A 24,849-nucleotide genomic window follows, 5' to 3' on the forward strand; every position below is an offset into this window, starting at 1 on the left:
TAAATATTCGATGTTTAGATTTTGTAAATACCCTAAATATCTTTATACATTTCTTTAGGGGGATTCAATTCAACTTACATAAACCAACATTATACTTCATTGACGTTTATGTTTATATAACAGCATTACTTATATCACAGCATCACACTCACAAGCATATGCAATTTTGGGAAGTTCATACATCTGCGTTTGTAATGTCAAATTGTTAAGTCTTAATGGTTGATTACTTTATGCATCTATTGATCTCTACTTTCTCTCATCTTCTGTTTTTTACGGGTTTTTTGATATACATTACTAAGGCCACCAACATTCACTTATTTGTAAATTTAATCCATCTTGAATTGTAATTTTCTTATATAGTATTTGTGAATCTGAGTAGTACATTTTAGACGTCCAAACACAATAAAAACCAAACCAAGTGACAGATTTCTTGAGGAATCCCCACAAATCAGATATCTCAGCAACTCTGTTAATTCACAAAAAGAAATCTCTGTAGTCTGCAGCACAAATGACCAAACACTCAACTAAGCTTGGCTCAAGCGCTCAACCCAGAGAGATTCTTCACAATAACAGCTAAATGTTGAATTATCACTTGTAAACAATTAGGATTTGGTACTCTCTTAGAACCAGATTAATATTTCATAAACTGGTAAAAGAACTCAACAAACTTTCGAAATCGCCTGCCAAAAACACTTGTTCACAAGGGAGGGGTGTCACACTGCCTTTGCCACTTTTTCACTCTGTTATGCCAGGACCTGAATTCTCTACATCAACTTCTCCCATGCCAGTGTCTTCCTCCTCTTCACTCTCTTCATCACCACTTACCTCCTCATTCTCATTACGTAGCTTAGCCATGTGCTCAGCGAGTAACCTATCATCCCGTTCACTCACCTGCATCAAATGCACCATATCAGATTTTTAGACAATTCCACGATTTGAGAAGAAAAATATAACGGCCATATTGTTGGCTGACAAAGTAAGGACATCTGAGAATTAATTCAAGGTCCATAGAGCTTTGGAATTTAAGCAAATCAATATTCAAGTGGTCTAAGACACTCACTGCTCTAGCTTGCTCCTTCACAGTAAGCTTGCCCTTCTGCTTCTCTATTGATTCGGTGCAAGCCTCAATTGCTTTAGTGAGAATTGCAATACCTTGCTCCTGCACCACAGGATACAAAATTGAAAATAACGGCTTTCACCATCAAAGTTGACTAAAATTTTGACTCCATGACACTATCCTGCCAAACTCAAATAGGTAAACAATCCCTAATTGGCCAAGAATCAAAACCAAAACATTTAACAAGATATCATTATCGGGCCCGTACAATTGAAGACCACAATCCACACGCCAACATTTAATCTCCCCAAATAATGAGTTAAAATTTATGTACATACTGAAGTTGTATTTTCCCTAAGTTGTTCCAATAAGATAGAATGATGAAGCAGGTTAACTACACACTCAAAGCCAAGAGTCAACTGATCTCTTCACAAACTAGGCTTACATCAGATACTCCATGTTGGAGTTGTAAAGGATTGTAATTAAAGTAAAATAAAGAAGTTGAGAGTAAAACATCATCTCTACTCATCTCAGGAGATAGACATTAAAAGTTAGGAGGCCAACAATTTCAGGTTGACATCACACTGGCAGTAAGTTATAGAAAAGGACAAGTGAAGACATAGACATGGACACACTAAAGCTAGCTTACTGGAGTTCACAGTAACAATCATAAATCCAGAACAGCACATCCATCTGAATAAACAGACTGGCTTGCATACACATACCAAAAATGCATCTATTTTAACAAGGTAATGATAATGTTCTGATATAGATTGGTTAAGATTCAGCGACGAGAATGATGCTTCTTTAGAGAGTTTGCTGTTCTTGAGCTTGTATATAGAATGGAGGATATAAGCCACATTCTCACAGCAGGACCTACAGGTCACTTGAAGCAACTTATCATGCGCTCAGCATGTACGAAAAGAAGGGGGAAGAGCACTCTCACCCAAAAAGGTTAGAAACAGGATTATGACAATATCAGCAGTAAGGTGGCAAAGAATATGCAGAACAGTAACAGATAATATTTCAACAATGCAAACTTCAGAACCTGACACCCCAACTTCAAATAATAGGGTAGCAATGCTAGCATTTATAAACAGTAACAGATAGCACAACAAGCAAAAGTTCTAAGCTGTGGATCACTGCATATTAGCATTTTTTGCTCTCACCTTATCAAGGGTCTGAGTTGTGAGAACATAAAGTGGAGGGGCAACCAGTTTAATCTTTACCGGGCAGTCATCGTTGCCAGCAGCTTCAGCTTTGCGCATGGCTTCCTGCATACGAAATGTAACTCTGTAAAAAAAAATGGAAGAATAATTTTTCCTCCCAAACAAAATCACAGTCATCAACTAAGTACAGAGCAAGGTTAAGAAATAGATGCAAAGAGAATGCAAGACCGACCTTAATGTGAAGGACGCCATCAAACTGGAAACATTTCATCTCAATATCAGCTCGAATCTTCAAGGGCTGTGGGGTCATCCTTCGCCTAATATTCTTTATCAATGCATCTTTCACCTCTTCTGTCATAGCAGGGACCACCTTAGTCACCTGAACAATATATGCAGCAGGTGTCACTAATGCTCAGAAAGATAAGCTATGTAACATCACAAATCAAAATCTACCTCCTGTCCGTCAGGGCCAATTTCTTTCACTTCACGGGTGAGGGAATTCAAAACTGAATCAGGATCTGTAACCATCGTTTTGAATGCCTGTATATAAAATACTTTAGGATCAAAGCTGCAACTATAAAAGATAACAGCAAGTCCTGCAAATTCTCACCTCAAAAGCATGACCAAATTTTCGGTACAAGGGCCACCCAACATGAATATACAAATCCTGCAAAATAGAAAAGTAATGAACATGAACGATCAACTACCAAAACCTTAAGCACTGTTAATATAAATTGTTTAAACATATGATTTCCTGGATGATGAAAAGCAAAGCTGAATTGCAGCTATGATTAACTGAAAAGAACATGGTAATCATCATAAATAATACATGGCAAAGCTAATGCGAGATTCATGAAACATCATACATGCATACTTCTCATTCTTATCATTTTATCATCACCAAAAAAAAAAAGAGTTGAGACTAATTGACCAGAAAAGCACCGACAACTAAGCGTGCCATTGTATAAATGAACATTTGATCACCGCTTTCTTCCATTGTAATGATATTTACAAATGACAATTGAAAATATTCAAAGAAGGGGCAGGCTACCACTCTGCATCTTCTTTAATGGAGAAGCATCTTGCGGAAAGATCCTACCTATTGACAATTTTCAAAGAACGGGTAATTTGATGGTCAATAGATGTTAACTAGGCAAGGAGAAGGAACAAACTCAATCATCTATATCTTCACAGTAAATCGACTCAGAAGATCTTGGATTGAGCCTTCGGAACACCAGGAGTTTCCTGGGATATGGCTGAATCTTTCTGTAGAGAGTTAAAAGCCCAAATTTTCTTTGCAACAGCCAAGAAAGGAAAAGGCCATACACATAATTCCATGCTTGGAGAATTTGGCAGTAAAAAAAACAAACTTGCAGGGATTAAAATCCTATGGGTACTGTCCTGGACACATGCCTTAAAACTATTTCTTTTAACTATTGGAAAGTTATAACCCTAATTGACGCTCCGTTCTAGACTCAACTACCTCTGTCTCATGTGAAGCTCAGGCTAAATAGGAAACTAATGGAACCTCCCAGTTAGTTTCACAGTTTATTTTTATGTTTATAAGTGTTAAATAGTTGCAGGTCCAATTTCACTAAGATACTTCTTCAAAAAATTTCAAGGGGTACTTTGATAATGCTCAGATTCACTGGAATAGGCAGTGTACAAGTCTTCTTATCATTTAGCTGTTTTACTAGCATTTCTTTATGTCAATTCTGTTACGTTAAATCCTACTTAAACTCCCACAACCGCAAGGTTCAAAGAAAATGCAAAAACTAAGATACGTCATATCAATTTAAAAATACAAGTACTCCTAACTAACAAAACTTTAGTATTAACATACACAGTCCTCCCAGGCTCATATCAATTTGAAAATACCAGTACTCCTAACTAAAACAGCTTCAAAATTAAGACATGAAATTAAAATTGTTTGGATGAAAGTAGTAATAGTATGGGTGACCTCTTAGAAATCTGTAGTGCTTTGTTGTTTTTTCAAATCCAAAAACCGTTCAAAAACCAGAACCGTAGCTTAGTGCTTTTTTGTTTTTTCAAATCCAATGTTGGGCCACATTCGATCCAACCTGACGGTGAATGTGATAAGCATACATTTACTACAACTACAATTGACTCACTCACTCAGCAAGCCTTAAGTTGTTGGTAATCAACGTCAACAATCCCTATCTTTCATTGCGTAGATATGACGCTTGCTCTTCCTTTAATCTGTAAATTGCTCACAGTTCTATTTCTTATGCCAAACTTCAAATAATCATCAAAATATAAACAATATCACCATAAACGGCGAAAAAAAAAAAAAAAAAACAGTTTCCAGGACTCGGTTGCTCTAATACAAACACTAAATTAATAGAAAAGAATTCCAAATTCTTCATAATTTCAGCCAAGTCAAAGCCAGAAATAAACTTCAAGATTACCTCTAAATCAATATTCATGGTCTCGGCCACATGACGCATGATAGAGTGGACCAGCTTGCTTTTATTGTACAACTCTTCACAGGACTGGATATCCTCTTCGCTGACCCTTCTCTTGCTCAAGTCAATGTAGCCTTTCTCCTTGTCGACACGGAGGACCATGACGGGCTCGATGCGGCCAACCTTGATTAAACTGCTCACGCTACGAATACGGCGACGCGAGAGCTCGGAAAAGAGGATCATACCCTCGATGTTGTTGTACTCGAGGAGTGAGACATAGGCCCCCATATCGGCGATGTGCTTCACCTGGATCATCACTGCCACGTCCACCTCCGGGTACTTCGACTCGTACATGCGGCACTCGAGATTAGGCGCCATGATTGTTTGGCTAGAATTGGATAAGGAAGGAAAACAAATTTCTCTAAAGCAATATTAGGGTTCTTGAGAAGCTCTGTAGAGTTTTTGTGGAGCAAGAAATTGTTCGGAGATTTATTAGGGTTTTAGTCTTGTAGAACAATTTTTTACTCCTCTATGTTTTAATTTATGCAAAAAAGTTAAACTAGTCCAATATTAATTTTAATAAAATGTTATATAATGAATTATAAACAGTATTATAAATTTATAATTAATAATGTTTTCTTAATTTTTAAAAATATTTTATATATACATAAAGTTTAAATTGTAATCAATTCTTAGCATGACTGAGCAACCACAATGATGAATGTTTTTTTGGATCATCAATTTTTTTGAGAAATTGTGATTTGTGGGGTTTAATAGGGAATGAATGTGTATCTTTTACTGCATATATTTTGTAGTGGAGCCCAATAGATTATAAAACATACCTAATTTTTTTTGTTTTGTTTGGTATAATGGGACCTATTTGATGCAAGCATATGGACAAGTCAAAAATTATTCTCCCATGTTTGGGCCATCAAAAACAAGTCAATAAAATGACTCCATTGTAGCACAAATTTTTTCATGACCCCACATAAGAGACATCAAAACACATCTATGCCCCAATATATCGTCATTGTTGGAGTTTTTTACCAATATAGCACCCTGCATAAAAATATATCCCAATATAACTCCCATTGTTAAATTATTACCTATATAGCTTTTAACGTCAGTCAAACTGGCATGATTAGTAGTATTTTCTTTCAATCACGCCAGTCAAACTGGCATGATTATATTTCGACCAATCACTCCAACAGTGTTGACGTGATTGGTATGTTTGAAATAATCACGCCGTCCGTAACGACGTGATTAATGACTTTTTATTAATCACGCTGTCACGGACGGCGTGATTAATTGTAAATATGCATGTCACACCGTTACAAACAGCGTCAATTAATGACGCCGTTTATAACTGCATGACTAGCTAAAGATTTTTACCAGCCCATTTTCAACCACACATTTACTAAAATCCAAACCTTTCACTCTCACTCACCAGCCCGAAACCCATCCCCTTTCTCCGAAAAGCTTCCTGTGCCGCCGTGTCGTCTTGCGTGAGGAGAGCTTCACTGCAGCAGGCCGGAGCACGTCCAGATTAAGGTAGTTGTTTTTTTTTTTCTTTTTTTTTGGTCTGTTGTTTTATTGTTGGAATTTTGGTTTCTTGACTTGTTGAAATGGCAAAACACGCATGATATTATTGTTGTGTTGAAATTTATGGTATTTTTCTTGTTGATTTAGCTTAAGTTTAGTCTTGATTTAGGTGACAGAACATATATTATTAGGTTAATGTTATATTAAATAATGATTTATTAATAATAATTTACACAATTTATGTAGATTGGAGGTGACAATGACGTCACCTTGGTATGGAAATCGAACAAGTGGATTGCATGATATTGATGAGGATGAACAAAATTATAATCCATCGAATCCATGGGTTGATTATTCACATGTTGGTAGTTCATATCAGCAAGCATCATCATCCGTTAACCTGAATCTAATCCTTGAAATGTGTCGTAACGAAGACAACAGTCACTTTGAGCAAGCAGTTGCCAATAATGACGCAGAGTTGGTTGAAGAAGAACATGAAATTGAGTCTGAAGATAGTGATGATGATGATGAGAATGATGGCAATGTTGGGGTCAATATTGATTCCATCGTCGAAAATGAAGATGAGTACCTCAATATAGCAGAGATAGTGCCTAAATTTGGCGATGTTAGCCAAACAGCTGATGCGGTATGCAGAAATTGGGATAGTCAGTACCATGATACATTTGATACGTTGGCGGTAAATGAAGTCTTTGAAAACAAGAAAGAATTTATTCGGGCTGTAAAGATGTGGCATATTAAGAATAATTACCAATACAAGACACAACGCTCAAATGCAAGAGTTGTCCAATTGAGATGTGTGAAGGAGCCAGTTTACAAATGGTATCTTCGAGCTGCTAAGAAAGATAAATTGAATATATGGATGATAACAGTAATTAAAGGTCGGCATACATGCACAAATGCTTCACTGCAGCAGTGTCATCGGTAGTTGGATTCAGAGTATATTGCGGATGAAGTCATATCTATTGTCAAAGCAGACTTGAGGATGAATATAGCAGCGATTCAGGCCTTTGCTAGCTCCCAATTGCACTACCCGGTGTCGTACAAAAAGGCTTGGAAGGCAAAACAAAAGGTTATGGAGAAATTATTTGGGACATTTAAAGATTCATACAATATGCTCCCCAGGTTTTTGAATGCATTACAGATTTCTAATCCAGGGTCGGTTGTCAATATAAATTATAAGGAACTTGTTAATGGACGGGCGACATTTGGTCGTGTCTTTTGGGCATTCAGACTGTCTATTATTGGGTTTCAATTTTGTCGTCCATTAATTAGTATTGACGGTACTCACCTGTATAGGAAATACAAAGGGAAGTTGTTGATCGCGGTTGCTTTTGATGCAGACAATGGCCTATTTCCTTTATGTTTTGCAATTGTCAATGAAGAAAGTGCTAATAATTGGGGATGGTTTATAGCATGCATTCGTTCTTATGTTACAGATAGACGAGGAATTTGTGTGTTGTCTGATCGACATGTCGGTATTTTGGCAGCAATTCGTGATTATTGGCCCGAACCCTTTGCATATCACAGGTATTATTCGAGACATTTTGTTAGTAATTTCAATGACAAATTTAAAGATAAAGACTTGAAGAAGGCAGTTAATACGATGGCAAATGAAGCATCTAAGAGAAAATTTGATTTCTGGATGAATCGTGTAAAAGAGTTGAACATTGAGGCATGAAATTATTTGGATGGCGCCGGAAAAGAAAAGTGGAGTTTATCGTATGATGATGGGCATAGATACGGTAACATGACTACAAATTTGTCGGAGATCTTCAATAGTGTACTAAAGGGTGGGAGATTTTTACCTATTACGGCACTTGTCCAGCTAACATTTTACAGGTGTAACAAATATTTTGTTAAAAGGAGGTCCGATGCAGAACAATTGAGATTGCTAGGTACTGAATGGCCACCAGAAGTTTATGGATACATTAGTCGTGAGACTCAAAAATCAACGGGACAACATGTTCGGACGTTCAATCATAATCCTCCCACATTTCAGGTAACTACTAGAACACGGGGTGCAGACAACAATCAACGTGGGGAAAGGCGTGTTGTAGTAAGTCTTGGAGAACAACGTGAAGATCAATCTTGTTCTTGTGATATGTGGAATTGTACCATTTTCCATGTTCACACGTACTATCCTGTTGTTCATCAATGAAAATTGATTGGGGTCAATTTATGGAGTCATATTTCACAATTGGGTCATATGAACGCACGTATGGATCCATTTTTAATCCGATACCCGATGAGACAGGCTGGCCTGAGTACGATGGACCTTTGTTAATGGCAGATCCTGAACGACGTAGATCATCTAAAGGTCGTCCAAAGTCAACTAGGCTTACGAATGAGATGGATGCGAGAGAAAGTCGATCTACAAATAAATGCAGCATATGTGGTCAAAGAGGGCATAACAAAAAATTTCACTTATCCACGGGACAAAGTAACTAAATTTAATCAGAATTTTATTTTTTGTTAAATATAATCTAAATTTTATGGAATTTTTACATATTATTGTAATACTAACTTATTTATTGGTGCAGGTTCAAGGAGTTGACGTATGGCGCGGACACGGGGTGGAGGATCATTGAGTCATGCAAGGATACCCGTTGTTCGCGATACGAGGGAGGTCCGGCCTGGACCGGATGATAGATCGATTCTTTATACGCAAGAAAACCACCGTTCGAATGACGTCTGGCGTAGACAGGTATGCATTGCGTGAAGAGCTGCTGCTGCTTTGCGTGATGCATTTAATGAATTTGCTTCTACAATTGCAAGTAATTGGTTGGGGAATTGCCATGATATTCTAGAAGAGGTCGGTGAGAGACATCGAATTCAGGAGGTTATAGGCACTGATGTGGAAGCTACGTCCCAACATGGTCATAGGTATCCAGGAGGTCCATCTCAAAGACGAGGTTGCGTTTCTCGTGCAAATGACTTTACAATCATTCTTCCCAGCTGACACAGGATGATGCCGGTACATCTACTACTCCCGCCACTTGGACTAGGCACAGGATCATATGATATTAGTATGTTATTCGGATGTTGCCATCATTTGAAATTATATTGTTTTTTGTTTTGGCTTTATATTTGATGGGTTAAGGATTGTTGTGGTTAGTATTTGATGGGTTCAGGATTGTTATGGTTATTTTAGCATTTTTGTGTCTTTGTATTGTTGGGATGCATTTTGCACTTTTTGTTTACAGGTTTGTATTGTTCGGATGCATTTGTTATGATTATTTTAGCATGTTTGTGTTTTTGTATTGTTGGGATGCATTTTGCACTCTTTTTTTTTTTTTTTACAGGTGCAACAAACTTAGGTTTGTATTGTGCATTGCACGCCAACTTGGTTGGCGTGGTTAAAGAAATGATATGATCACGCCGACATAACAAATTTTAAGTTCACACCAAATCTATTGGCGTGACCATAAAATTACCCAAGTCACGCCAACGCTGCTGGCGTGACTCATCCAAAAAGAATCACGCCAGTTAGACTGGCGTGATTGAAAAAAAAGTACTACTAATCACGTCAGTTTGATTGACGTTAAGAGCTATATTGGTAATAATTTAACAATGGGAGTTATATTGGGATATATTTTTATGCAGGGTGCTATATTGGTAAAAAACTATTGTTGTGGTTGCTAGCTATTAGGCTATGGGAGACTAGAAGATCTGTCTACCTGTGAAGAGTAACACATCAAAAGATGTGAGAAATTCTTCCTTATTTATAAGAATAAACTTACTTCTTTAACAAGACATTTTCCTAACCTAAATGAATTGGGATTTGAACCATGGGCTTCGGTCATCCGATGTATCGTCAAGAATCAACAGCCAAAACCGACAATATTTTTGATCTATATGGGAATGTGGATTTGCAATAATATCTAAACTCGAAGTTTGGAGATAGGATTAAACGTACATTACCTCAATGTTTTAATAGACTGGGAGGCATCCACATTAGCACCAGCTTATATGACACTTGCACAGTAAAAAAAAAGAGTCCAAAGACAGTTAAAAACAAAGCCTTAACCACCTCTCTGTTAATATGCCTGTGACGGTAGATAGTGGTCATCCAAGTACAGTGTCTCACTGTTTCTAACAGCAAATTAAACTCTCTGCAGGTTGCGAAGGAAGAAAGATGATTCCTTCCCCACAAAGAGGCATTTGGCAACTACACGCACATCAAATATGAGCCAAAAATTATAGGACTCGTTCAGTGCCATGAAATATGTCTAACAAGTAAAACTATCAACCATCTGATAGGAGGTTCTCCTCTAGAAGGGCGAGCTGATCAGCCACTTGCGTAATCCTATCCCCGTCAAATACGGAATAACTGGAAGGGTTGAAATCTGGATCAGATGCTTCATATAAACTTCTTGATCAGATTATGGAATCCAAACAGCCAATTCATTGTGTCAAAAAGCAATGTCCATGTTAGCAATGCAATCAACCCCAACCCAGAATGAACTCTGCTAGGCGGAGCTGATGCTGGCTGAAAACCACATTAAGAACGTAGAGGAAACAAGAAAATGGTATGTGAGAATCATTCTTGTTTGATTCTTGAACAAACTACAACTCAACATTTTGGGACAGTGTATCATCATTCCCCAACGAGAAGAAGAGCCGACGGAACGGCAAAATTAACTTACTGGTTAGAGATTTCTGCTGTGGTTGTTCCACTTTTACACTGCAGACCGTATTATAATCATGCTCTAAATGAGGAGCAACTATTCTTTCCTGGAAAGCGAACATCTCATTATCATTATCAAAGAATTAATTCCCAAAAAGGAAAAATAAATAAATAAGGGCAACCAAATGAACACCAGATAGTACCTTAAAAACTTCAAATGGACAGAAGTCAGCGTCACCACAACCCTACTCATGCAAACAGAGAGAATATAAATACAAGTCAAGCAGGCAAAAATAAGTAATAATAACCAATGGAAAATCAGGCAAATACAAAGTCTTGAAACGAGCTTACTGGCATTGGAATGGGATGTTCATTGTGTAGAACTTGTACAAAGTGCTTGCTTGATGTGTTGTTGGGACAACTGTAAAGAACCAGCATGTTATTCCCAGCAAAAGGTGCTACAATGCTGCCCCGCCATTTTCTATTTTGGGGAGGCCTTGGAGGAAGCTGCAAAGGTTCTTCCCTCTGTATTTGTTGGAACTCTGCAACATATAATACGTCATCAAGGAAGACAGAAGGAAAAAGAAATAAAGAAGTAATACTGAGATTGACACAAAACTATAATTTAACAAAAAGCAGGAAAATCAAGACTGTCTACAGCACTCACCAGATCCTTCAAGGAAAAGCCCAAGCAGACATGTAAATGGAACCACAGTTTCTGCATGGGCAAAGCGAAGTCTTGCCTTCTCATAACTTCCAGGAGCATGGTTTTCTACAGTGAAATAAAAGTATGTAAAGAAAATATTATAATCCAAAGATATGAGCATAGCTATTACCATGATTAACTTTTTGGTTCAACTGATCACCTATCTAACATGAATATACTTCCATCATTGAATAGATAACAAACTAAATATCCCAAGAAACCTGTGAACCCTCATTCCTTTGTGTTTAGGGCCAGAAGAAGAGAAGAAGGGTGTTTGGAATTAGCAAACCAAACTCGCCACATATCAGAATATAGCATGAATGACATTAGCAGCAGGCCAACTGCGATAACCATGAAGCCATAGTGTAACTTCTAGAAAACTTCAAAGCACAAAAATAGATGTTCTATGCAACCAGAAAGGTCAATTACAAATGGAAGCAAAACCCCGAACTCGATGTCAGGCTTAGATTAAGTGGAAATCAATTACTAAACTAGACAGGAAGAAAAGGAGAAGTCAATACTGGAAAAATGCACATATTATATTCCTCTTCACATTCTACACTATGTTCGTAATTCTCCATATAAAATATGATCTGACGATGGTTTGATCTAAAGGAACAGATATGTTCAGGAATTTAAAAGGAATAAATATTTAATTTAGCATTATGTTACCTTCGTTAGCCATGATGGCTTGCTCCATGGATTGAACAACATCTCTCAGCAATGGTACTCCCATTCTATAGTTCAATGAATTACCATAGCCCTTTAGTATAAAAAACTCCAAGTCGTCCGTCCACTCCAGCAAAGCAATCTATACACACCCATACAAATACAAATTTTAATTGAGAGAGTACAAAATATTGATCTAATGCTACTGCTGGAGAAAATCTACAACATAATCTTTAGAGAAACACCTAGCCAAACAATAAGTATATGAACTACTCTTCAACTTACCGTCCATAGCTTGCCAGCTATCAGCATAACCATGTAACTAAAACATAATTAAAAGGAAGAGAGAATACTGAGCACACTTTATTCGACTATTAACAAGCATCAAAATCAGTAACATAAAAGATAGAAAAACCCAATCTTCTCATGCAATAAAATCAGCACTCCAAAGTGCATGCAAGATGTTAATTTTCTGTCAGGGAGAAGCAGTTCATAAAGAAACAGGAATAACAACTAATGAAGCATTTTTGCTCTTAAAAGAAAATGTAAAACCAGTTACCTCAGACGGGCTGAAGAGACCACAAGCTTGATCAGTTATATCTAGCAAGGAGGCCTCCTGTCAAAATAAAAGTCCAGTAGGATGTTGCCAAAGGTGATTTTTCCAGTAAAATAAGCAACAAATAACAAACGTAGAACTCATAAAAGGATAGAATTTTATTTGCCAATAGAGGCCTACTGAAACACTAAAAGGAGGACTAACCTGCTTGCACAGAAACCAGAGAGAAGAAGTATCCTGCCTAGTGAAATTCAGCTCGTATCGCCTAACCAAAGCAGTCGTAATTTCATCCAGTACAGGTTCCTTAAGTCTATCAACAGCAGGTTCGTGCCTTTTCCTATAAACCTGCTTCCACGCATCAAAGCAATTCACTCAATAATGTGGAGCACTTGAACAATATGAAGGCATGACCAGATTGGTCAAGTGATGGCTTCCACATTCCCCAATTTATAGCATGCTAGAATTATATATAGCCAAACCCAGAATGCAGCAATGCCATTTTGCATCTCAAACAGCAAAAAGAAAAGGTCCAGAGTGGACATACCTTGTAATTCTCACAACAATCGAAAAACCTCAGCATTATGTCACTAGCACGGCTTTCACTGGTAACCGCAAAAGCTCGATGACGCTTTTCGCCAAGAGTGCCTCTCTCACTAAGCAGACCCATGCCAAATGCAACTGCGCTAGCTGATGCACGAGGAACCTATATCCTCATCAAAGAAGATAAAAACAGTTTGAGTTCCACAAGGGGAGAGGGAAGAGTTAACAAGAAAATGATAAAATAGAAACCTTGACCAATCATGCCATAGATGCAACAATAATTTATAGACATAAAAAAAGCTAAAGCAATGGGAGTATGGGACACCTGAATGTAATGCAAGTATATCCAAAACCATTTTTCTTGGATTCATGTACAAGTTGATGCAAAATTATTTGGGATAAAGTCTTAGATGATGGGTGATGAAATGAATCTCTAAAATGAGAGAAATGTGGGAGATATAGTAATTTGCTGTGAATGACTAACACAAAAATTCATCATGTCACAAAGCTAAAGCAATATCTCATCACAATGAGTTATTGTTTTCCTTCCCAATAAGATTAAGAACAACACGAACTAACCTGGGTTGCTCTTATAGCATACACGTCAGGGTGGTATTCCTCGTTAAATAACTCGGGAAATCTTTCTCTAGTCCTGATTCCAAGATCATACAACTCTTCTTCTCCTTTACTAATCAATTCTCCACCTTTCAGTTTTCCTTTCCAAGGAGATTTCCATCTCTGTAACCAGGTAGGAACTTTCTGCAGAGACAGTTTGCGTTCTTCAGCATCTCTTATAAGCACTTCCAAACGGGTAGCCAGATTGTCTAACTCTCTGATTCGCTTTTTGGTAGGAGAACGAGTTCCATGTCTTGCCTGGAAATATAAAACTAGATTAGGACTTCCTTCTTCTTAAGTAACAAAGGAAGGAAAAAAAAAAAAAAAAACAGCATATATACTGTATATACTAACACTCATGTCCCAGCATAACTCAACATAAAACGTACAAGCAATCTGCTTACAAAGTGACTTGAGCAGAAGACTGGTTGGAAAACATACAAGCATAACAAAAGTGCTCCTAAATTTCGTCTTTCAGAATTCAGAAAGAAAACGGCCAGGCTTGTTTTAACAATTTGTCTAAAAAGGCCTCTTTCAAATAGATGTACACCTCATAACTTTATTATGCATTTACAATTTAGATGTGACCGTTCTCAAATCAATGGTTAGCATATGTTCTTAGCCAAAGGTTCGGGTTGAATATAAATTAAAATGACTCGATTAAGTCAGTCTAATTTCATTTTCCAATTAGAATAGTTGATAGTTGATACGCAGAGGTTCTCACATTTTGACTAACAAGATTTAAGCTATTTACTTTATAACAAAACAATTTCCAAATAAGTACTAAATTTCCCTGAATATCAAAAGAACATCTTTGAATGTTAAGTTCCAAATATCTGATTAATTTTTATCACTAATGAGCTCATCCATAGTTCAGATGACAAATTACGTAAAAAGATGCCATGAAGACAAAACCATCTGGAAACAGCTCTAGAATAACGAGTAAGTTCTAAACAAATAAGGAGGGAAAATTAAGCTAAATTATCCTAAAACGGCATAATTAAATAAATAAAAATTTTATCAATTTAGTTGAATTCTACAAAAACCAACAAAATAGACAATGAATGATAATCCATATACATCATCTCACATCATAGCTCCACCAAGCAGTCTACCCTAAGATAGAGTGAAAAAATCGTTGTTCCTTAAATTATCGCTAAGATTACAATTTTCTTTGCACACGCTCTGAAGTGTCACCAAAAACAAGGGCAAGAGAGATGTGAAACAACGTAGCTTAACATGTGCAATCGCAAAAGATTTTAGACACTTTCCTCATATCAGATATTGAAATTTATGTTCCGGTCCCCAAAACTACTACAGCTTAGAGACTGAAGAACTGTGGAAATCGATATAAGAAACATTAGGCTTTGGGAAAGAATAAATACCACAAGATTTAAGTGGATAGGAGTACATCGATCGGGAATATCAGAAGGAACAAACGAATTGTCAGCTATGTCTTTCCCCGCACCATATCTGCACGTAAAATAAAATAATCTCAAACAATCAATATCAAATTAGCATGTAAATTTGAAAAATAAGAATCATGCGATCGTTAATTGCTCTGTCCGACATCAAAAAGAAAACAATTCGTTCTTCCAATTTCTGCGACAACCAAAGCAATCAAACCGACAATCAATCTACAACGGACGAAAAGATATTGAAGAGAAACCTGGTGACGGTGGAGAGGTGTTGCCGAATATCAAAGCTTTGATCGTCCATTGAATGTGTGGAAACGGTTAGAAGCGAAAAGAGAATCAATAAAGCAGCCATGGCCGTCTTCATTTTCCCTCACTGCGACTCTCGGAACAAACAATTCTCTCTCTTTTGGAGTTGCTCCTGAAACTTGAAAGAGAAACTCGATACCCTGCTTCGCGGCGCAGATAAATTGATTTGCGTTCGGTTAGTGTTTTGTAAAATTTTGACTTTAACCGTTACAAATTAGACAGTGACGGAGTCCAGCCAATCACAGAGTGCCACCTATTTTTTATTTTTAAATGATCGCTTGGCGGAGGAAGCTGAGAGGCGGCTGTTGTTGTTGTTGTTGATGATAGAGATCATAAAATCAATCCATGATTTATGATTTAGGGAGTGTGATTGCTGTAATCCTTGTAATTTCTACGCAATATCTCATGTAATTATTCTCATCAATCCCTTTTTTTTTTTGAATCAACGAAATCCATATGGATTTGAAGATTTTAACATCTTTCGTGTTCAACTTGTAACGTTTGAAAAATGATTTTTCGAATTGAATCTAAACAGATTATTCATTATCCAAAAATGTTATTACCCTTTCATTTTCTTTTTCTATTTTATAATTCTTTCATTTTTTTTTACGATGAAATAATGTTATAGAAATGTCTGACTAGTAATTATTTATGTAGATAGCAAGGAATTTTATGTGATGATTGGTGAAGTAAGTTGATTAGAGTGAATTATTTGTACGAACTTTATTTTGTACAAGTTCATAGTTTATTTTTGGCAACAGACTCCTGTGATTAAGAGGCCTTGATCCATATCATTTGGACTTTAATGCAGAGTCGATAATGTTTTGAGCACACAAATTAGTTTCGTTACACATTTGTTTCAATATACTTACTTCAGCTTCTCGGTGTGCTCAAGCTTGCGCTTCCCTTGATGGAAACTTCCGCATCAGCCGGCTCATAGAGAAGAGACTTTTCAGCAGGAACTTTTACATCGAACTTCTTGAAGGTTACACTATAACCTGAAAATTTATGGTAAGGGACTCCCTTCAGGCTTTTATTGAGGTTACAAACAACTACCCAAGAAGGAAAACACAATTGCTTTGGCCATTGCAGCTGTTGGAACCCCAAATCCCCAATCCCAGCCAACATTCATTTGTATCCACACCTTTGCCGCAATAAAAGCACCAATATTGATTGAAAAAGTAAAATCAATCAAACAAAAAACTATTCTTCTCACTCTCACTTTCATCAAACTGATTTGCCCCAAAGGATGAGACACATGGTTTGACGACTCCATTTCCCACAACAATCATGTAAAGTGAGATGAAGATGATCGCATCAGCATAAGGTAATCTAGACAAAGTGCTTACCCAAATAAACTGAGAATCATCATGACAACCCAAAAGGTACATCCCAAGCAAGCAAGACAAAAAACTAGAAGTCAGAGAAATATAGAGTTAGGCAGATTAAGAAGCAAAGATATAGTTAATTGCAGTGCCTATCCTGCCTCGAACTTTTTTTTTTTTTTTTTGTGCAGATTGATCTTTAAGTTCATTAAGGAAATGTAAATGGAGTTCTAAGCAAGATTCAGACCTTATTACTTAGTTTTTTGGACTGCAAAAGCGAGAAGAACGTGTGCCAAGAGTATAGAAATTGAGTTTTCCTCACTCAATAACCTTGAATTTTTAACTGCAATGAGTGTGGAAGGAAAAAGAGTAAATTTCATATCAAATACTGTAAGTATGAAACTTGAAAGTGGAAGTGACCATCATGTCAGTCTATCAACGATAATCTCCTTTAGTTTCCATAACCAATAGCCATCACTGTTCTGCTGTATAGTTGTCCCACGATGATCTGCAAGGTTTGTTTCATAAGCCAAGAAATGTCAAGTTTCTTCTTTAATGCAGTCAGGTTAGGCCGTACATTAGTTGTGGTCTAAATACTAAATATTCCATTAACATGTATAGAAAAAGTAAGGATTGAAAGCCACGCAAGTCTTTTCCACCACAAATAAAAGGCAATAAAAATTTACCTGAATAAGAGTTGAAGATCCAGTCTGATTTCCACCTGAGAAGGGTAGGCAAAAAAGTTTCGAGCAAACAAAAGTATAAACCCAGGGATCAAAGCAATCATACATCCTCACAGCATTCGCAAAATCGTCCAGCCGTGTTCTTGCATTTGATCAGAAATCGGACACCTTCAATTGTCCATAGTTGTTCAACAATAAATTTTCAGATTTCAAATCATGATGTAACGTACCATTACATGTGGTTGATCGATCCTGAGATAACGAACCTGAAATTTTGGGAATAGTGACGCCGTTCTACAAATTTGAGAGAACACAGAGAACAAACGGCCCCCGCCGTCCAGACATCCGAGTTCATGCAAATATGTAGGTCACGGGAGATCTGATGAGAAAAATGAGAGAGAAGAGGAAGTACGGTAGAAATCTAGGTCGCACACTCCCTAGATATACTTGCATCCACGGGAAATCAAAAGATGATGTAGCTTTACTAAAGATGCAAAACTTTTTAGTATTGTATAGATGTGAATTAAAAGAAGGGAGGAAGTGTAATAACTAATAAGGAAGTGAGGAGACATTAAGAAAAACCACTTACAAACGGCAGAGCTCGTAATTCAAATAATAAATAACTAACGGCGGAGCTCGTAATTAAAATAATAAATAACTAGCAACTGGTATAATTTGCAACCCCTAATATTAGTTCATGTAAAATGCAACCCCTAATATTAATTTAAAAATGAAACAAACCAAGGGCTAAAATACTATTCATTCAAACAAAACAAACTTTGCATTTCCCTATCTCTCCCGCTGGAGCATGAATCTTACTATACAGCATAGGATCAACCACTTTATGCACATATCCTGGATCAATCACTTTATGCACCTATCCTGTCTTTCTAGCATTTTTCTGCTCCCGTGTCTTTCTAGCATTTTTCTCATGGAGTGTGTGGTCCAAATCCGATGTGCAGGGTGTGACAACCACCACTCTCTTCATTTTCTTGAGTGCTTCTTTGCAAATTTTAAATATTTAAAGCATAAAAATTTGAAACATCAGAAGGAAATAAAGAGAGAAAATATACATTATTAGTTTGTAAGCATTTGAAGCACACAGTGATAGACCCAAAACCAAGAGGTCATCACAATCTCCCACCATTTTTTGGGTCTTTTCAAATCTTCTAGGAAGACCTAATAATTCATCATTAAGCATCACCTGCATATAAACAAAATAAAATCATATTATTATGTCTCTCATTAACATATAAAATATTGACACTAATTTGTTTACCTTGAGCCTGAGTAATCCCTGACAAGATGGTATTAAACAATGTGGTTGAATACCAAACTTCTTTACGTACTCCCGATACTCAAGTATTTGATGCACAGTCGCATAGATAAAATCGCATAGATAAAATCGTCCGGGAGATTATGTCCATATTATCGATCTCAATCATCCATTGCATCAAATTAGAGTTGATTAATCAATAAATAAAATTCAGAAGTAAGTTGATTCTGAATGCTAAATCTCCAATAGGCCACTTGCCCAAAGTCTTTGAGTAAGTAAACCTAAGAGTCTCCGATAAGGTTGAGATCGTTTCGTAGCAGTTGCCATGGCTTTCTTTTATTTTATGTCTCATTTTTTTTGAATACCACATACAATTGTGCTTGTGAGAGCACACATATCCTAACTCAATTTATTGTCAATCAAACCAACTGTCGGTGGTTTATTGCCTGATTAAAAACAAACAATTGATTAATCATTAAAAATGCACTAGTTGTTCAAAATGTTTTGCCCAAAAAAATATAATATAAAATACAAAGAGAGAATGTTATAATATAAAATATAAAGAGACAATCTGAACCTAGGGAAAAAAATGCCCTTCACTTTGATTTCCTGAGACCGAGCTTGTCCACGAGTTCACGCAAAATCTGCAACCCCTAATATTAGTTTAAAAATGAAACAAACTAAAATACTATTCATTCAAACAAAACAAACTTTACCTTTCCCGCTACAACATGAATCTTACTATACAGCGTAATATCAATCACTTTATGCACCTGTCTTGTCTTTCTAGCATTTTTCTCATGGAACGGGTGATGTCTTTCTAACATTTTTCTATTTTTCTCATGGAGCAGGTGGTCCAAATCCGTTGTGCCGGTTGTGACAACCACCCCTTTCTTCTTTTTTAAGTGCTTCACTGCAAATTTTAAATATTTAAAGCATAAAAAATTTGAAGCATCAAATTTATTTTAAGGAAAATAAAGGGAGTAAATATACCTCGCTAGTTTGTAAGCATTTGAAGCACGCAATGATAGGCCCAAAACCAAAAGGACATCACAATCTCCCATCATTTTTCGGGCCTTTTCAGGGAAAACCTAATAATTCATCATTAAGCATCACCTACATATAAACAAAATCAAATCATATTATTATGTCTCTTATTAACATATAAAATATTGACACTAATTTGTTTACCTTGGGCTTGAATAATCCCTGACAGGTTGGTATTGAACAACGTGGTTGAATACCAAACTTCTTTACAGACTCTCGATATTCAGGTATTTGATACATAGTCGCATAGATAAAATCGGTCGGGAAGACTATGTCCATATTATCGATCTCAATCATCCACTGCATCAAATTAGAGTTGATTAATCAATAAATAAAATATGACTTGCTAAAATAATTTAATTTATAGTAAAACACGTACCTGAGGATTAGAAATTCTAATCCTGTTTTGAACATCATCCCCTCTCATGGTTCGGTTGCACATCATACACTCAACATCTAATGCCAAGCCATGCAACTCAAAAGCTCTACACCCTGCCCGGTCTTCCAATCTAGAGCATAATAATCGTTAGTGGTCACTGATTTACTTAAGTTTTAAAGTTTTTACTTGTCCAGATTAAGTGTGATAACATACTTGATCTTCTTGACCTTTTGTAATTTTGCTAGGTCATAAGAAATGTTATTTGGCTTCATCACGTCACTAAAGGCCCTATAAGATGCTGAGCTACTAGTCCAATAATGGAGTTGCGTTCCACGGTCACGCATAAAATCCTATTGAAAAAAGTATTTATTAAATCAGTCTAGGCATTGATAATATTAAATAAATGTTAAGAATGTCAATGGGAGGATAAGGAGCATGTTTGCACGCCTCAGCCCAGCCCAATATCAGTTTTCCACTATTTTTTGGAACTAGGTGCTTGGCCTGCTCTTCACGCTACAATAATTGCAATTTGTGTTTTTCAAATAATAAACTAAAAAAGATAAACATTAATCAAATATTATACATTTTAATTTTTTAGTTGTTTATAATTTGCAATTGTTTGATGGTGTTATCATTTTCTTCAGAGTACTTCGATAAAAGTACATAAATAGAATGATAAATTAGTTAAATTGAGAACGTCACTTAATCATGAAGCTATGAACAAAGTGATGTTTTAATAAATTCTAAAAAACAAGAATTAAAGTAATCAAGTCCACAATTAATTTAAAATTAGCATTTTTTCATAAGACATATGTAAACTAAAATAACTGTATGTGTTCAAAAGTTAATAGCTAACATATTATAGAGACATATCTTTATAAGGGGTTACAAAAAGACTAAGTCCATATATTTCTCAACAGCATAGGAAAAATGGCTTGTAAGATTATCTTTAGTTTTGAAGCGCCATTTGAAATTGCAAGATTATAACTTGTAAGAGTATTTTTCTTTTTAAGTGATATTTAATACATTAAATAATCCAAGATTATTCCAACTTTTCAGCCATTATTCCAACTCAATCATCTAAGAGTTCAGATTTATTTCATGGTGGAAGAATATATGATAGTTTAAAATTAGAAATTGCAGATGTTGCTGCAAATATTCAGATGTTGGAACGAATTTAATATTTTTAGTGACTAATTTGTTACAAAATGAAGTTTGTTTTGTTCTGATACATGCAAGGCTTATTTGTTATCCTTTTCTCCTTCCTTTGCAGATGACATTTGCATTCCACGTCATTGATGGATCTAACGGTCAAATTTCTATGTAGGCATGTTGACATCCGAGTGAGCGTTTTGGAACATTTTAAATTTTTCGATACCTGAAAAATAAATGTATGTCATTCTGCATCATTGATGGACCTAACGGTCAAAATGCCATTTAAGCATATTGGCATCTGAGGGAGCCTTTTGAAACATTTTAAAACTTTCAATACCAAAGTTGAAATATTTGGAAAATGGATGACGAGTTATAAAAGATCAAAGAATACCCATCGAAACAAATCTTCCAGTTATACCGTCGTTTGATTTGAGGTTGCGATTTGGTTAGATTGACAAGGCCGCCGTTCCTGTCTTTTGACTCTACAGTGCCGATGTTTACATCTGTAGCCCACGTACATGTCAATTTGAACTGAGTCTATTTTCCCAATAGAGAACCAAATTAACGTACCTCATACTATAAAACTGACCAAGACATGCTGACCAAGACATGATTCAAGGGTCTTCGTTTGATTTGAGGTTGCGATTTGGCACGTAATTTTCTTTAAAAAAGAAACTATGAATCCAAGACAACTAAGAAAACTTCCGATATCACATAAAAGGATAGCTCTGAAAAGTTAAAACCAACATCCATACATGCACGCAGCAGTTTATCTTAAGACTCTACTTAAGCATAAATCCTACGCCGTCGAAAACATAAACTATGACACTGAAACACAAAATGCAATGCCCTCGAAGACCGCTGCATCAGGCAGCGACAACTGCTTGGTCCTAATGTAGTAGCATCTGATTGAAGTGCCAGACTCCTGAGAATCAACCAAAATCACTAGTTTAGTGAAGCAAACACTAATGGCAAGCTCGAAAAGCTAATAGCTATTATTAAGCAAAGATAATTTCATAGTTGGGCACAAGGATTTTACCATGTCCCTTGCCGATTCTTCTTAGCTGAGCAAAACATACTCAGATATTTTCTTGATGGATTCCACCTACAAGTGAAGCAATCATAGAGTTAATACCAGAATTCAAACACATGTTTACATTCACGAAAAATGATTTACTAAACATTGAGCCACAGTGAAGGTTAAGCAAACCTGCTCAGCTAGAAACGTGCTCTCGATGAAATCTGACAACTGAACATCTTTGTTCTTCTCAGCCACCTGGAACCAAATTTACTAATGTTACTCATATAGTTCAAACATTTTACTATTAAAATGGAAGGAATAACATAGACAAAGTTTAAGTATCTTACACTGTGCAGGTTCAGAAGCTTCTCATTTGTTAATTTCTCAAGTGATAATGCAAGCTCCATAGCTGTATTTAACACCACATATAGAATTAGCAGTCCATCTTTAGAGATGCGTAACACAAAGCACAATTTGTTATTTATAGTTTTATACAGTGCAATAGAACTGAACAAACAACTTAAAACCATGACATCAAGTAAAATAGCAAGAAATATATTACATATTTTTCTCCATTGCTTTCAGCATTCATCAAGTTGAATATCATGCAAAGATAATTCTCAGTTGAATATCATGCAAGAACACTTTCTCGTCACCATTTAAGAGGTAAAATTTCAAAATCAAAAAGATTTTTGAAAACTCATGCGAGTAAAAGTTGTCTCCTAGGCATAAATATCAGAGGGGTATTTTGTGAAACTCACCATACAATGCATCTCCTTTCTCTGCATGATCAAACTCAGAAAGAGGCATCAATATAGATTGCAACTTCACCTTCCCACCCCTTTTATTCTACGAGATTAAAGTAAGAAGATTATTGACTGAGATTCGGATAATAGAAATATCTATAGATGTGCAATAATTAAGTACCTGGTACTCCATCAACTTCTCAGCGTGCTCTCTTTCTTCTTCACTTGATTCCTTAAAAAACCTACTCAAAATAAGAAAAATCAATAAGCTTTACCCAAAATAACCTAAAAGAAAATGAGAATAAGACTTCAGAGTTTCCAAATCTTTACTTGGCAAGACCCTTGAGAGCAATGTTGTCTCTGTCAAAGTAAGCAAACATTGCATGGTAGACGTATGAGACATTGTACTCCACACTGATATAAAGTGAGCAAATGAACAATTTGTGAGAAAGAACCCAAAAATATAATTATGATAACATATGAGATTAAGAATTTCTAGTCATATAATATGCAACTTAACAGAGAAATGACTGAAAAAGTTAAGAGCAAAATGGAAACAATGCACAAATGGATGAGAGACAGAACTCATGGCAGCAAGTTTGAGATCTCTTTTATAATCTACTCCCAAAGTGAACGAGTATGTATGTAAAGCGAGTCTTATCCTTCGAACTAAACGCGAGTAGAAGGCAAAAAAATCACAAACATATAATGAACAAGAAACAGACCAAGTTGAAAACACACTAGATCTCAAACAAACACACAAAATCCCCACCACAAAAAATAGTATAAATGGCAGAAAAAAGAAGAGTAACCAAAAAGGAGCACAAACTACAAATCAAACATACACAAAAATAACCCATCAACGAAAATGGCAAAATAAGGGGCCAAAAAAAAGAGCCAAAAGCAGAAAAAGGAACCATTTTTGACAAAAGTAACCACAGAACCTATAACACAACAAACCAAACGCACTTGATCTGTTCATTGATCGCCGCCTCAGAATCATCGGTATACTTCTGGCGAGCGAGAGACACATGCGGGAGAGTGGGCACCAGATTGAGCTCCTTCTTCACCTCTTCAAATGGCTCAAACACCACCCCAGTTAACGGGAGACTGTTGGCCTCCTTGGACGCAGCGCAAACGATGGACCCAATTTCATTTTTCCGCTTCAAACTCTGCCACGAAACAGAGGAGGACGAAAACAGGGGATGCACCAGATTCTCCCTATGAGAAGGAGCGCTCAAGAGAGCAAAAGCAGGGAATGCTTTGAGCAACATTTTTGTAGCTATGGGAGGACACAGAGGTTTCAAGGAGCTTTGAATAGCGGAAGAAAGCAATGGAAAATGAAGGGTTTGCTGGAGAATATAATAAGTAGATATAAAAGCAGTTTGAAGTGTGTGTAAGCCATTGGATTGAAGAATCATGGACGATCAGGATTGGGTGGTGGAGCGAGGCGCGTGTCAGGCTCGTGCCAGGCTCGTGCTTGTGCAGTATCTGGCTAATTTGGTATTTTTTGGAGATTGAAAGCTAAAATTAGGGTTTCTTTTCCCAGTTGTTTTATAACTTTC

General features: G+C 36.4%; 4 protein-coding genes and 1 long non-coding RNA gene across 7 annotated transcripts; all 5 read right to left on the minus strand.

Annotated features, from left to right (window-relative positions):
- Positions 1-424: 424 nt before the first annotated feature.
- Positions 425-5,161, minus strand: LOC119996788 (eukaryotic translation initiation factor 2 subunit alpha homolog). Its single transcript, XM_038843614.1, has 7 exons — positions 4,656-5,161; positions 2,837-2,893; positions 2,680-2,766; positions 2,459-2,605; positions 2,227-2,331; positions 1,061-1,159; positions 425-891 (listed from the first exon to the last, which is right to left on the minus strand). Exons 1-7 carry the CDS (start codon positions 5,028-5,030, stop codon positions 736-738), a joined length of 1,026 nt encoding a protein of 341 aa, XP_038699542.1. The 5' UTR covers positions 5,031-5,161; the 3' UTR covers positions 425-735.
- A 4,936-nt stretch (positions 5,162-10,097) lies between these two features.
- Positions 10,098-15,818, minus strand: LOC120004053 (multiple inositol polyphosphate phosphatase 1-like). Of its 3 annotated transcripts, none has more exons than XM_038853278.1 (12): positions 15,598-15,818; positions 15,314-15,401; positions 13,893-14,186; positions 13,318-13,476; positions 12,978-13,118; positions 12,777-12,833; positions 12,221-12,359; positions 11,510-11,614; positions 11,194-11,384; positions 11,046-11,087; positions 10,862-10,949; positions 10,098-10,694 (listed from the first exon to the last, which is right to left on the minus strand). In XM_038853278.1, the coding sequence occupies exons 1-12, from the start codon at positions 15,708-15,710 to the stop codon at positions 10,576-10,578; spliced, it is 1,536 nt and encodes a 511-aa protein (XP_038709206.1). In that variant the 5' UTR covers positions 15,711-15,818; the 3' UTR covers positions 10,098-10,575. The 3 variants fall into 3 exon arrangements, with proteins under 3 accessions (XP_038709206.1, XP_038709214.1, XP_038709222.1); XM_038853286.1 differs by having other exon boundaries at positions 10,098-10,545; positions 15,598-15,817; XM_038853294.1 differs by having other exon boundaries at positions 10,098-10,704; positions 15,598-15,817.
- Positions 15,819-17,104: 1,286 nt separating this feature from the next.
- On the minus strand, positions 17,105-18,168 carry LOC120002894. Its single transcript, XR_005469200.1, has 3 exons — positions 17,927-18,168; positions 17,664-17,828; positions 17,105-17,485 (listed from the first exon to the last, which is right to left on the minus strand). It is a non-coding gene; the product is annotated as an uncharacterized LOC120002894 (long non-coding RNA).
- Positions 18,169-19,776: 1,608 nt separating this feature from the next.
- On the minus strand, positions 19,777-20,706 carry LOC119996279 (NAD-dependent protein deacylase SRT2-like). The gene is made up of 5 exons (XM_038842862.1): positions 20,576-20,706; positions 20,363-20,492; positions 20,128-20,283; positions 19,930-20,027; positions 19,777-19,849 (listed from the first exon to the last, which is right to left on the minus strand). The coding sequence occupies exons 1-5, from the start codon at positions 20,704-20,706 to the stop codon at positions 19,777-19,779; spliced, it is 588 nt and encodes a 195-aa protein (XP_038698790.1).
- A 1,504-nt stretch (positions 20,707-22,210) lies between these two features.
- LOC119980460 (ferritin-3, chloroplastic-like) lies at positions 22,211-24,639 on the minus strand. The gene is made up of 8 exons (XM_038823193.1): positions 24,254-24,639; positions 23,615-23,698; positions 23,466-23,526; positions 23,300-23,387; positions 22,886-22,947; positions 22,728-22,793; positions 22,557-22,622; positions 22,211-22,442 (listed from the first exon to the last, which is right to left on the minus strand). The coding sequence occupies exons 1-7, from the start codon at positions 24,556-24,558 to the stop codon at positions 22,578-22,580; spliced, it is 711 nt and encodes a 236-aa protein (XP_038679121.1). The 5' UTR covers positions 24,559-24,639; the 3' UTR covers positions 22,211-22,442; positions 22,557-22,577.
- Positions 24,640-24,849: the final 210 nt, after the last annotated feature.

Source organism: Tripterygium wilfordii, chromosome 1 (genome assembly GCF_013401445.1).
Source record: "Tripterygium wilfordii isolate XIE 37 chromosome 1, ASM1340144v1, whole genome shotgun sequence".
Taxonomy (NCBI): Eukaryota; Viridiplantae; Streptophyta; class Magnoliopsida; order Celastrales; family Celastraceae; genus Tripterygium; species Tripterygium wilfordii.

Excerpts from the sequence above, each read along its gene's own strand:
- LOC120004053 (XM_038853278.1), bottom strand. The coding sequence starts at position 15,710 with ATGAAGACGGCCATGGCTGCTTTATTGATTCTCTTTTCGCTTCTAACC. Across the intron at positions 13,119-13,317 it reads ATTGTTGTGAGAATTACAAG|GTTTATAGGAAAAGGCACGA; the intron begins GTATGTCCACTC and ends GCGTGGAAGCAG. Across the intron at positions 12,834-12,977 it reads TCTGGTTTCTGTGCAAGCAG|GAGGCCTCCTTGCTAGATAT; the intron begins GTTAGTCCTCCT and ends TTATTTTGACAG.
- LOC119996788 (XM_038843614.1), bottom strand. The coding sequence starts at position 5,030 with ATGGCGCCTAATCTCGAGTGCCGCATGTACGAGTCGAAGTACCCGGAG. Across the intron at positions 2,894-4,655 it reads CCATGAATATTGATTTAGAG|GATTTGTATATTCATGTTGG; the intron begins GTAATCTTGAAG and ends TCTATTTTGCAG. Across the intron at positions 1,160-2,226 it reads CAACTCAGACCCTTGATAAG|GAGCAAGGTATTGCAATTCT; the intron begins GTGAGAGCAAAA and ends CCTGTGGTGCAG.
- LOC119996279 (XM_038842862.1), bottom strand. The coding sequence starts at position 20,706 with ATGCGTGACCGTGGAACGCAACTCCATTATTGGACTAGTAGCTCAGCA. Across the intron at positions 20,028-20,127 it reads AGGGATTATTCAAGCCCAAG|GTTTTCCCTGAAAAGGCCCG; the intron begins GTAAACAAATTA and ends ATGAATTATTAG. Across the intron at positions 19,850-19,929 it reads AATGCTTACAAACTAGCGAG|TGAAGCACTTAAAAAAGAAG; the intron begins GTATATTTACTC and ends TAAAATTTGCAG.
- LOC119980460 (XM_038823193.1), bottom strand. The coding sequence starts at position 24,558 with ATGTTGCTCAAAGCATTCCCTGCTTTTGCTCTCTTGAGCGCTCCTTCT. Across the intron at positions 22,948-23,299 it reads GAAAGGAGATGCATTGTATG|CTATGGAGCTTGCATTATCA; the intron begins GTGAGTTTCACA and ends TGTTAAATACAG. Across the intron at positions 22,794-22,885 it reads AGCTTCTGAACCTGCACAGT|GTGGCTGAGAAGAACAAAGA; the intron begins GTAAGATACTTA and ends ATTTGGTTCCAG.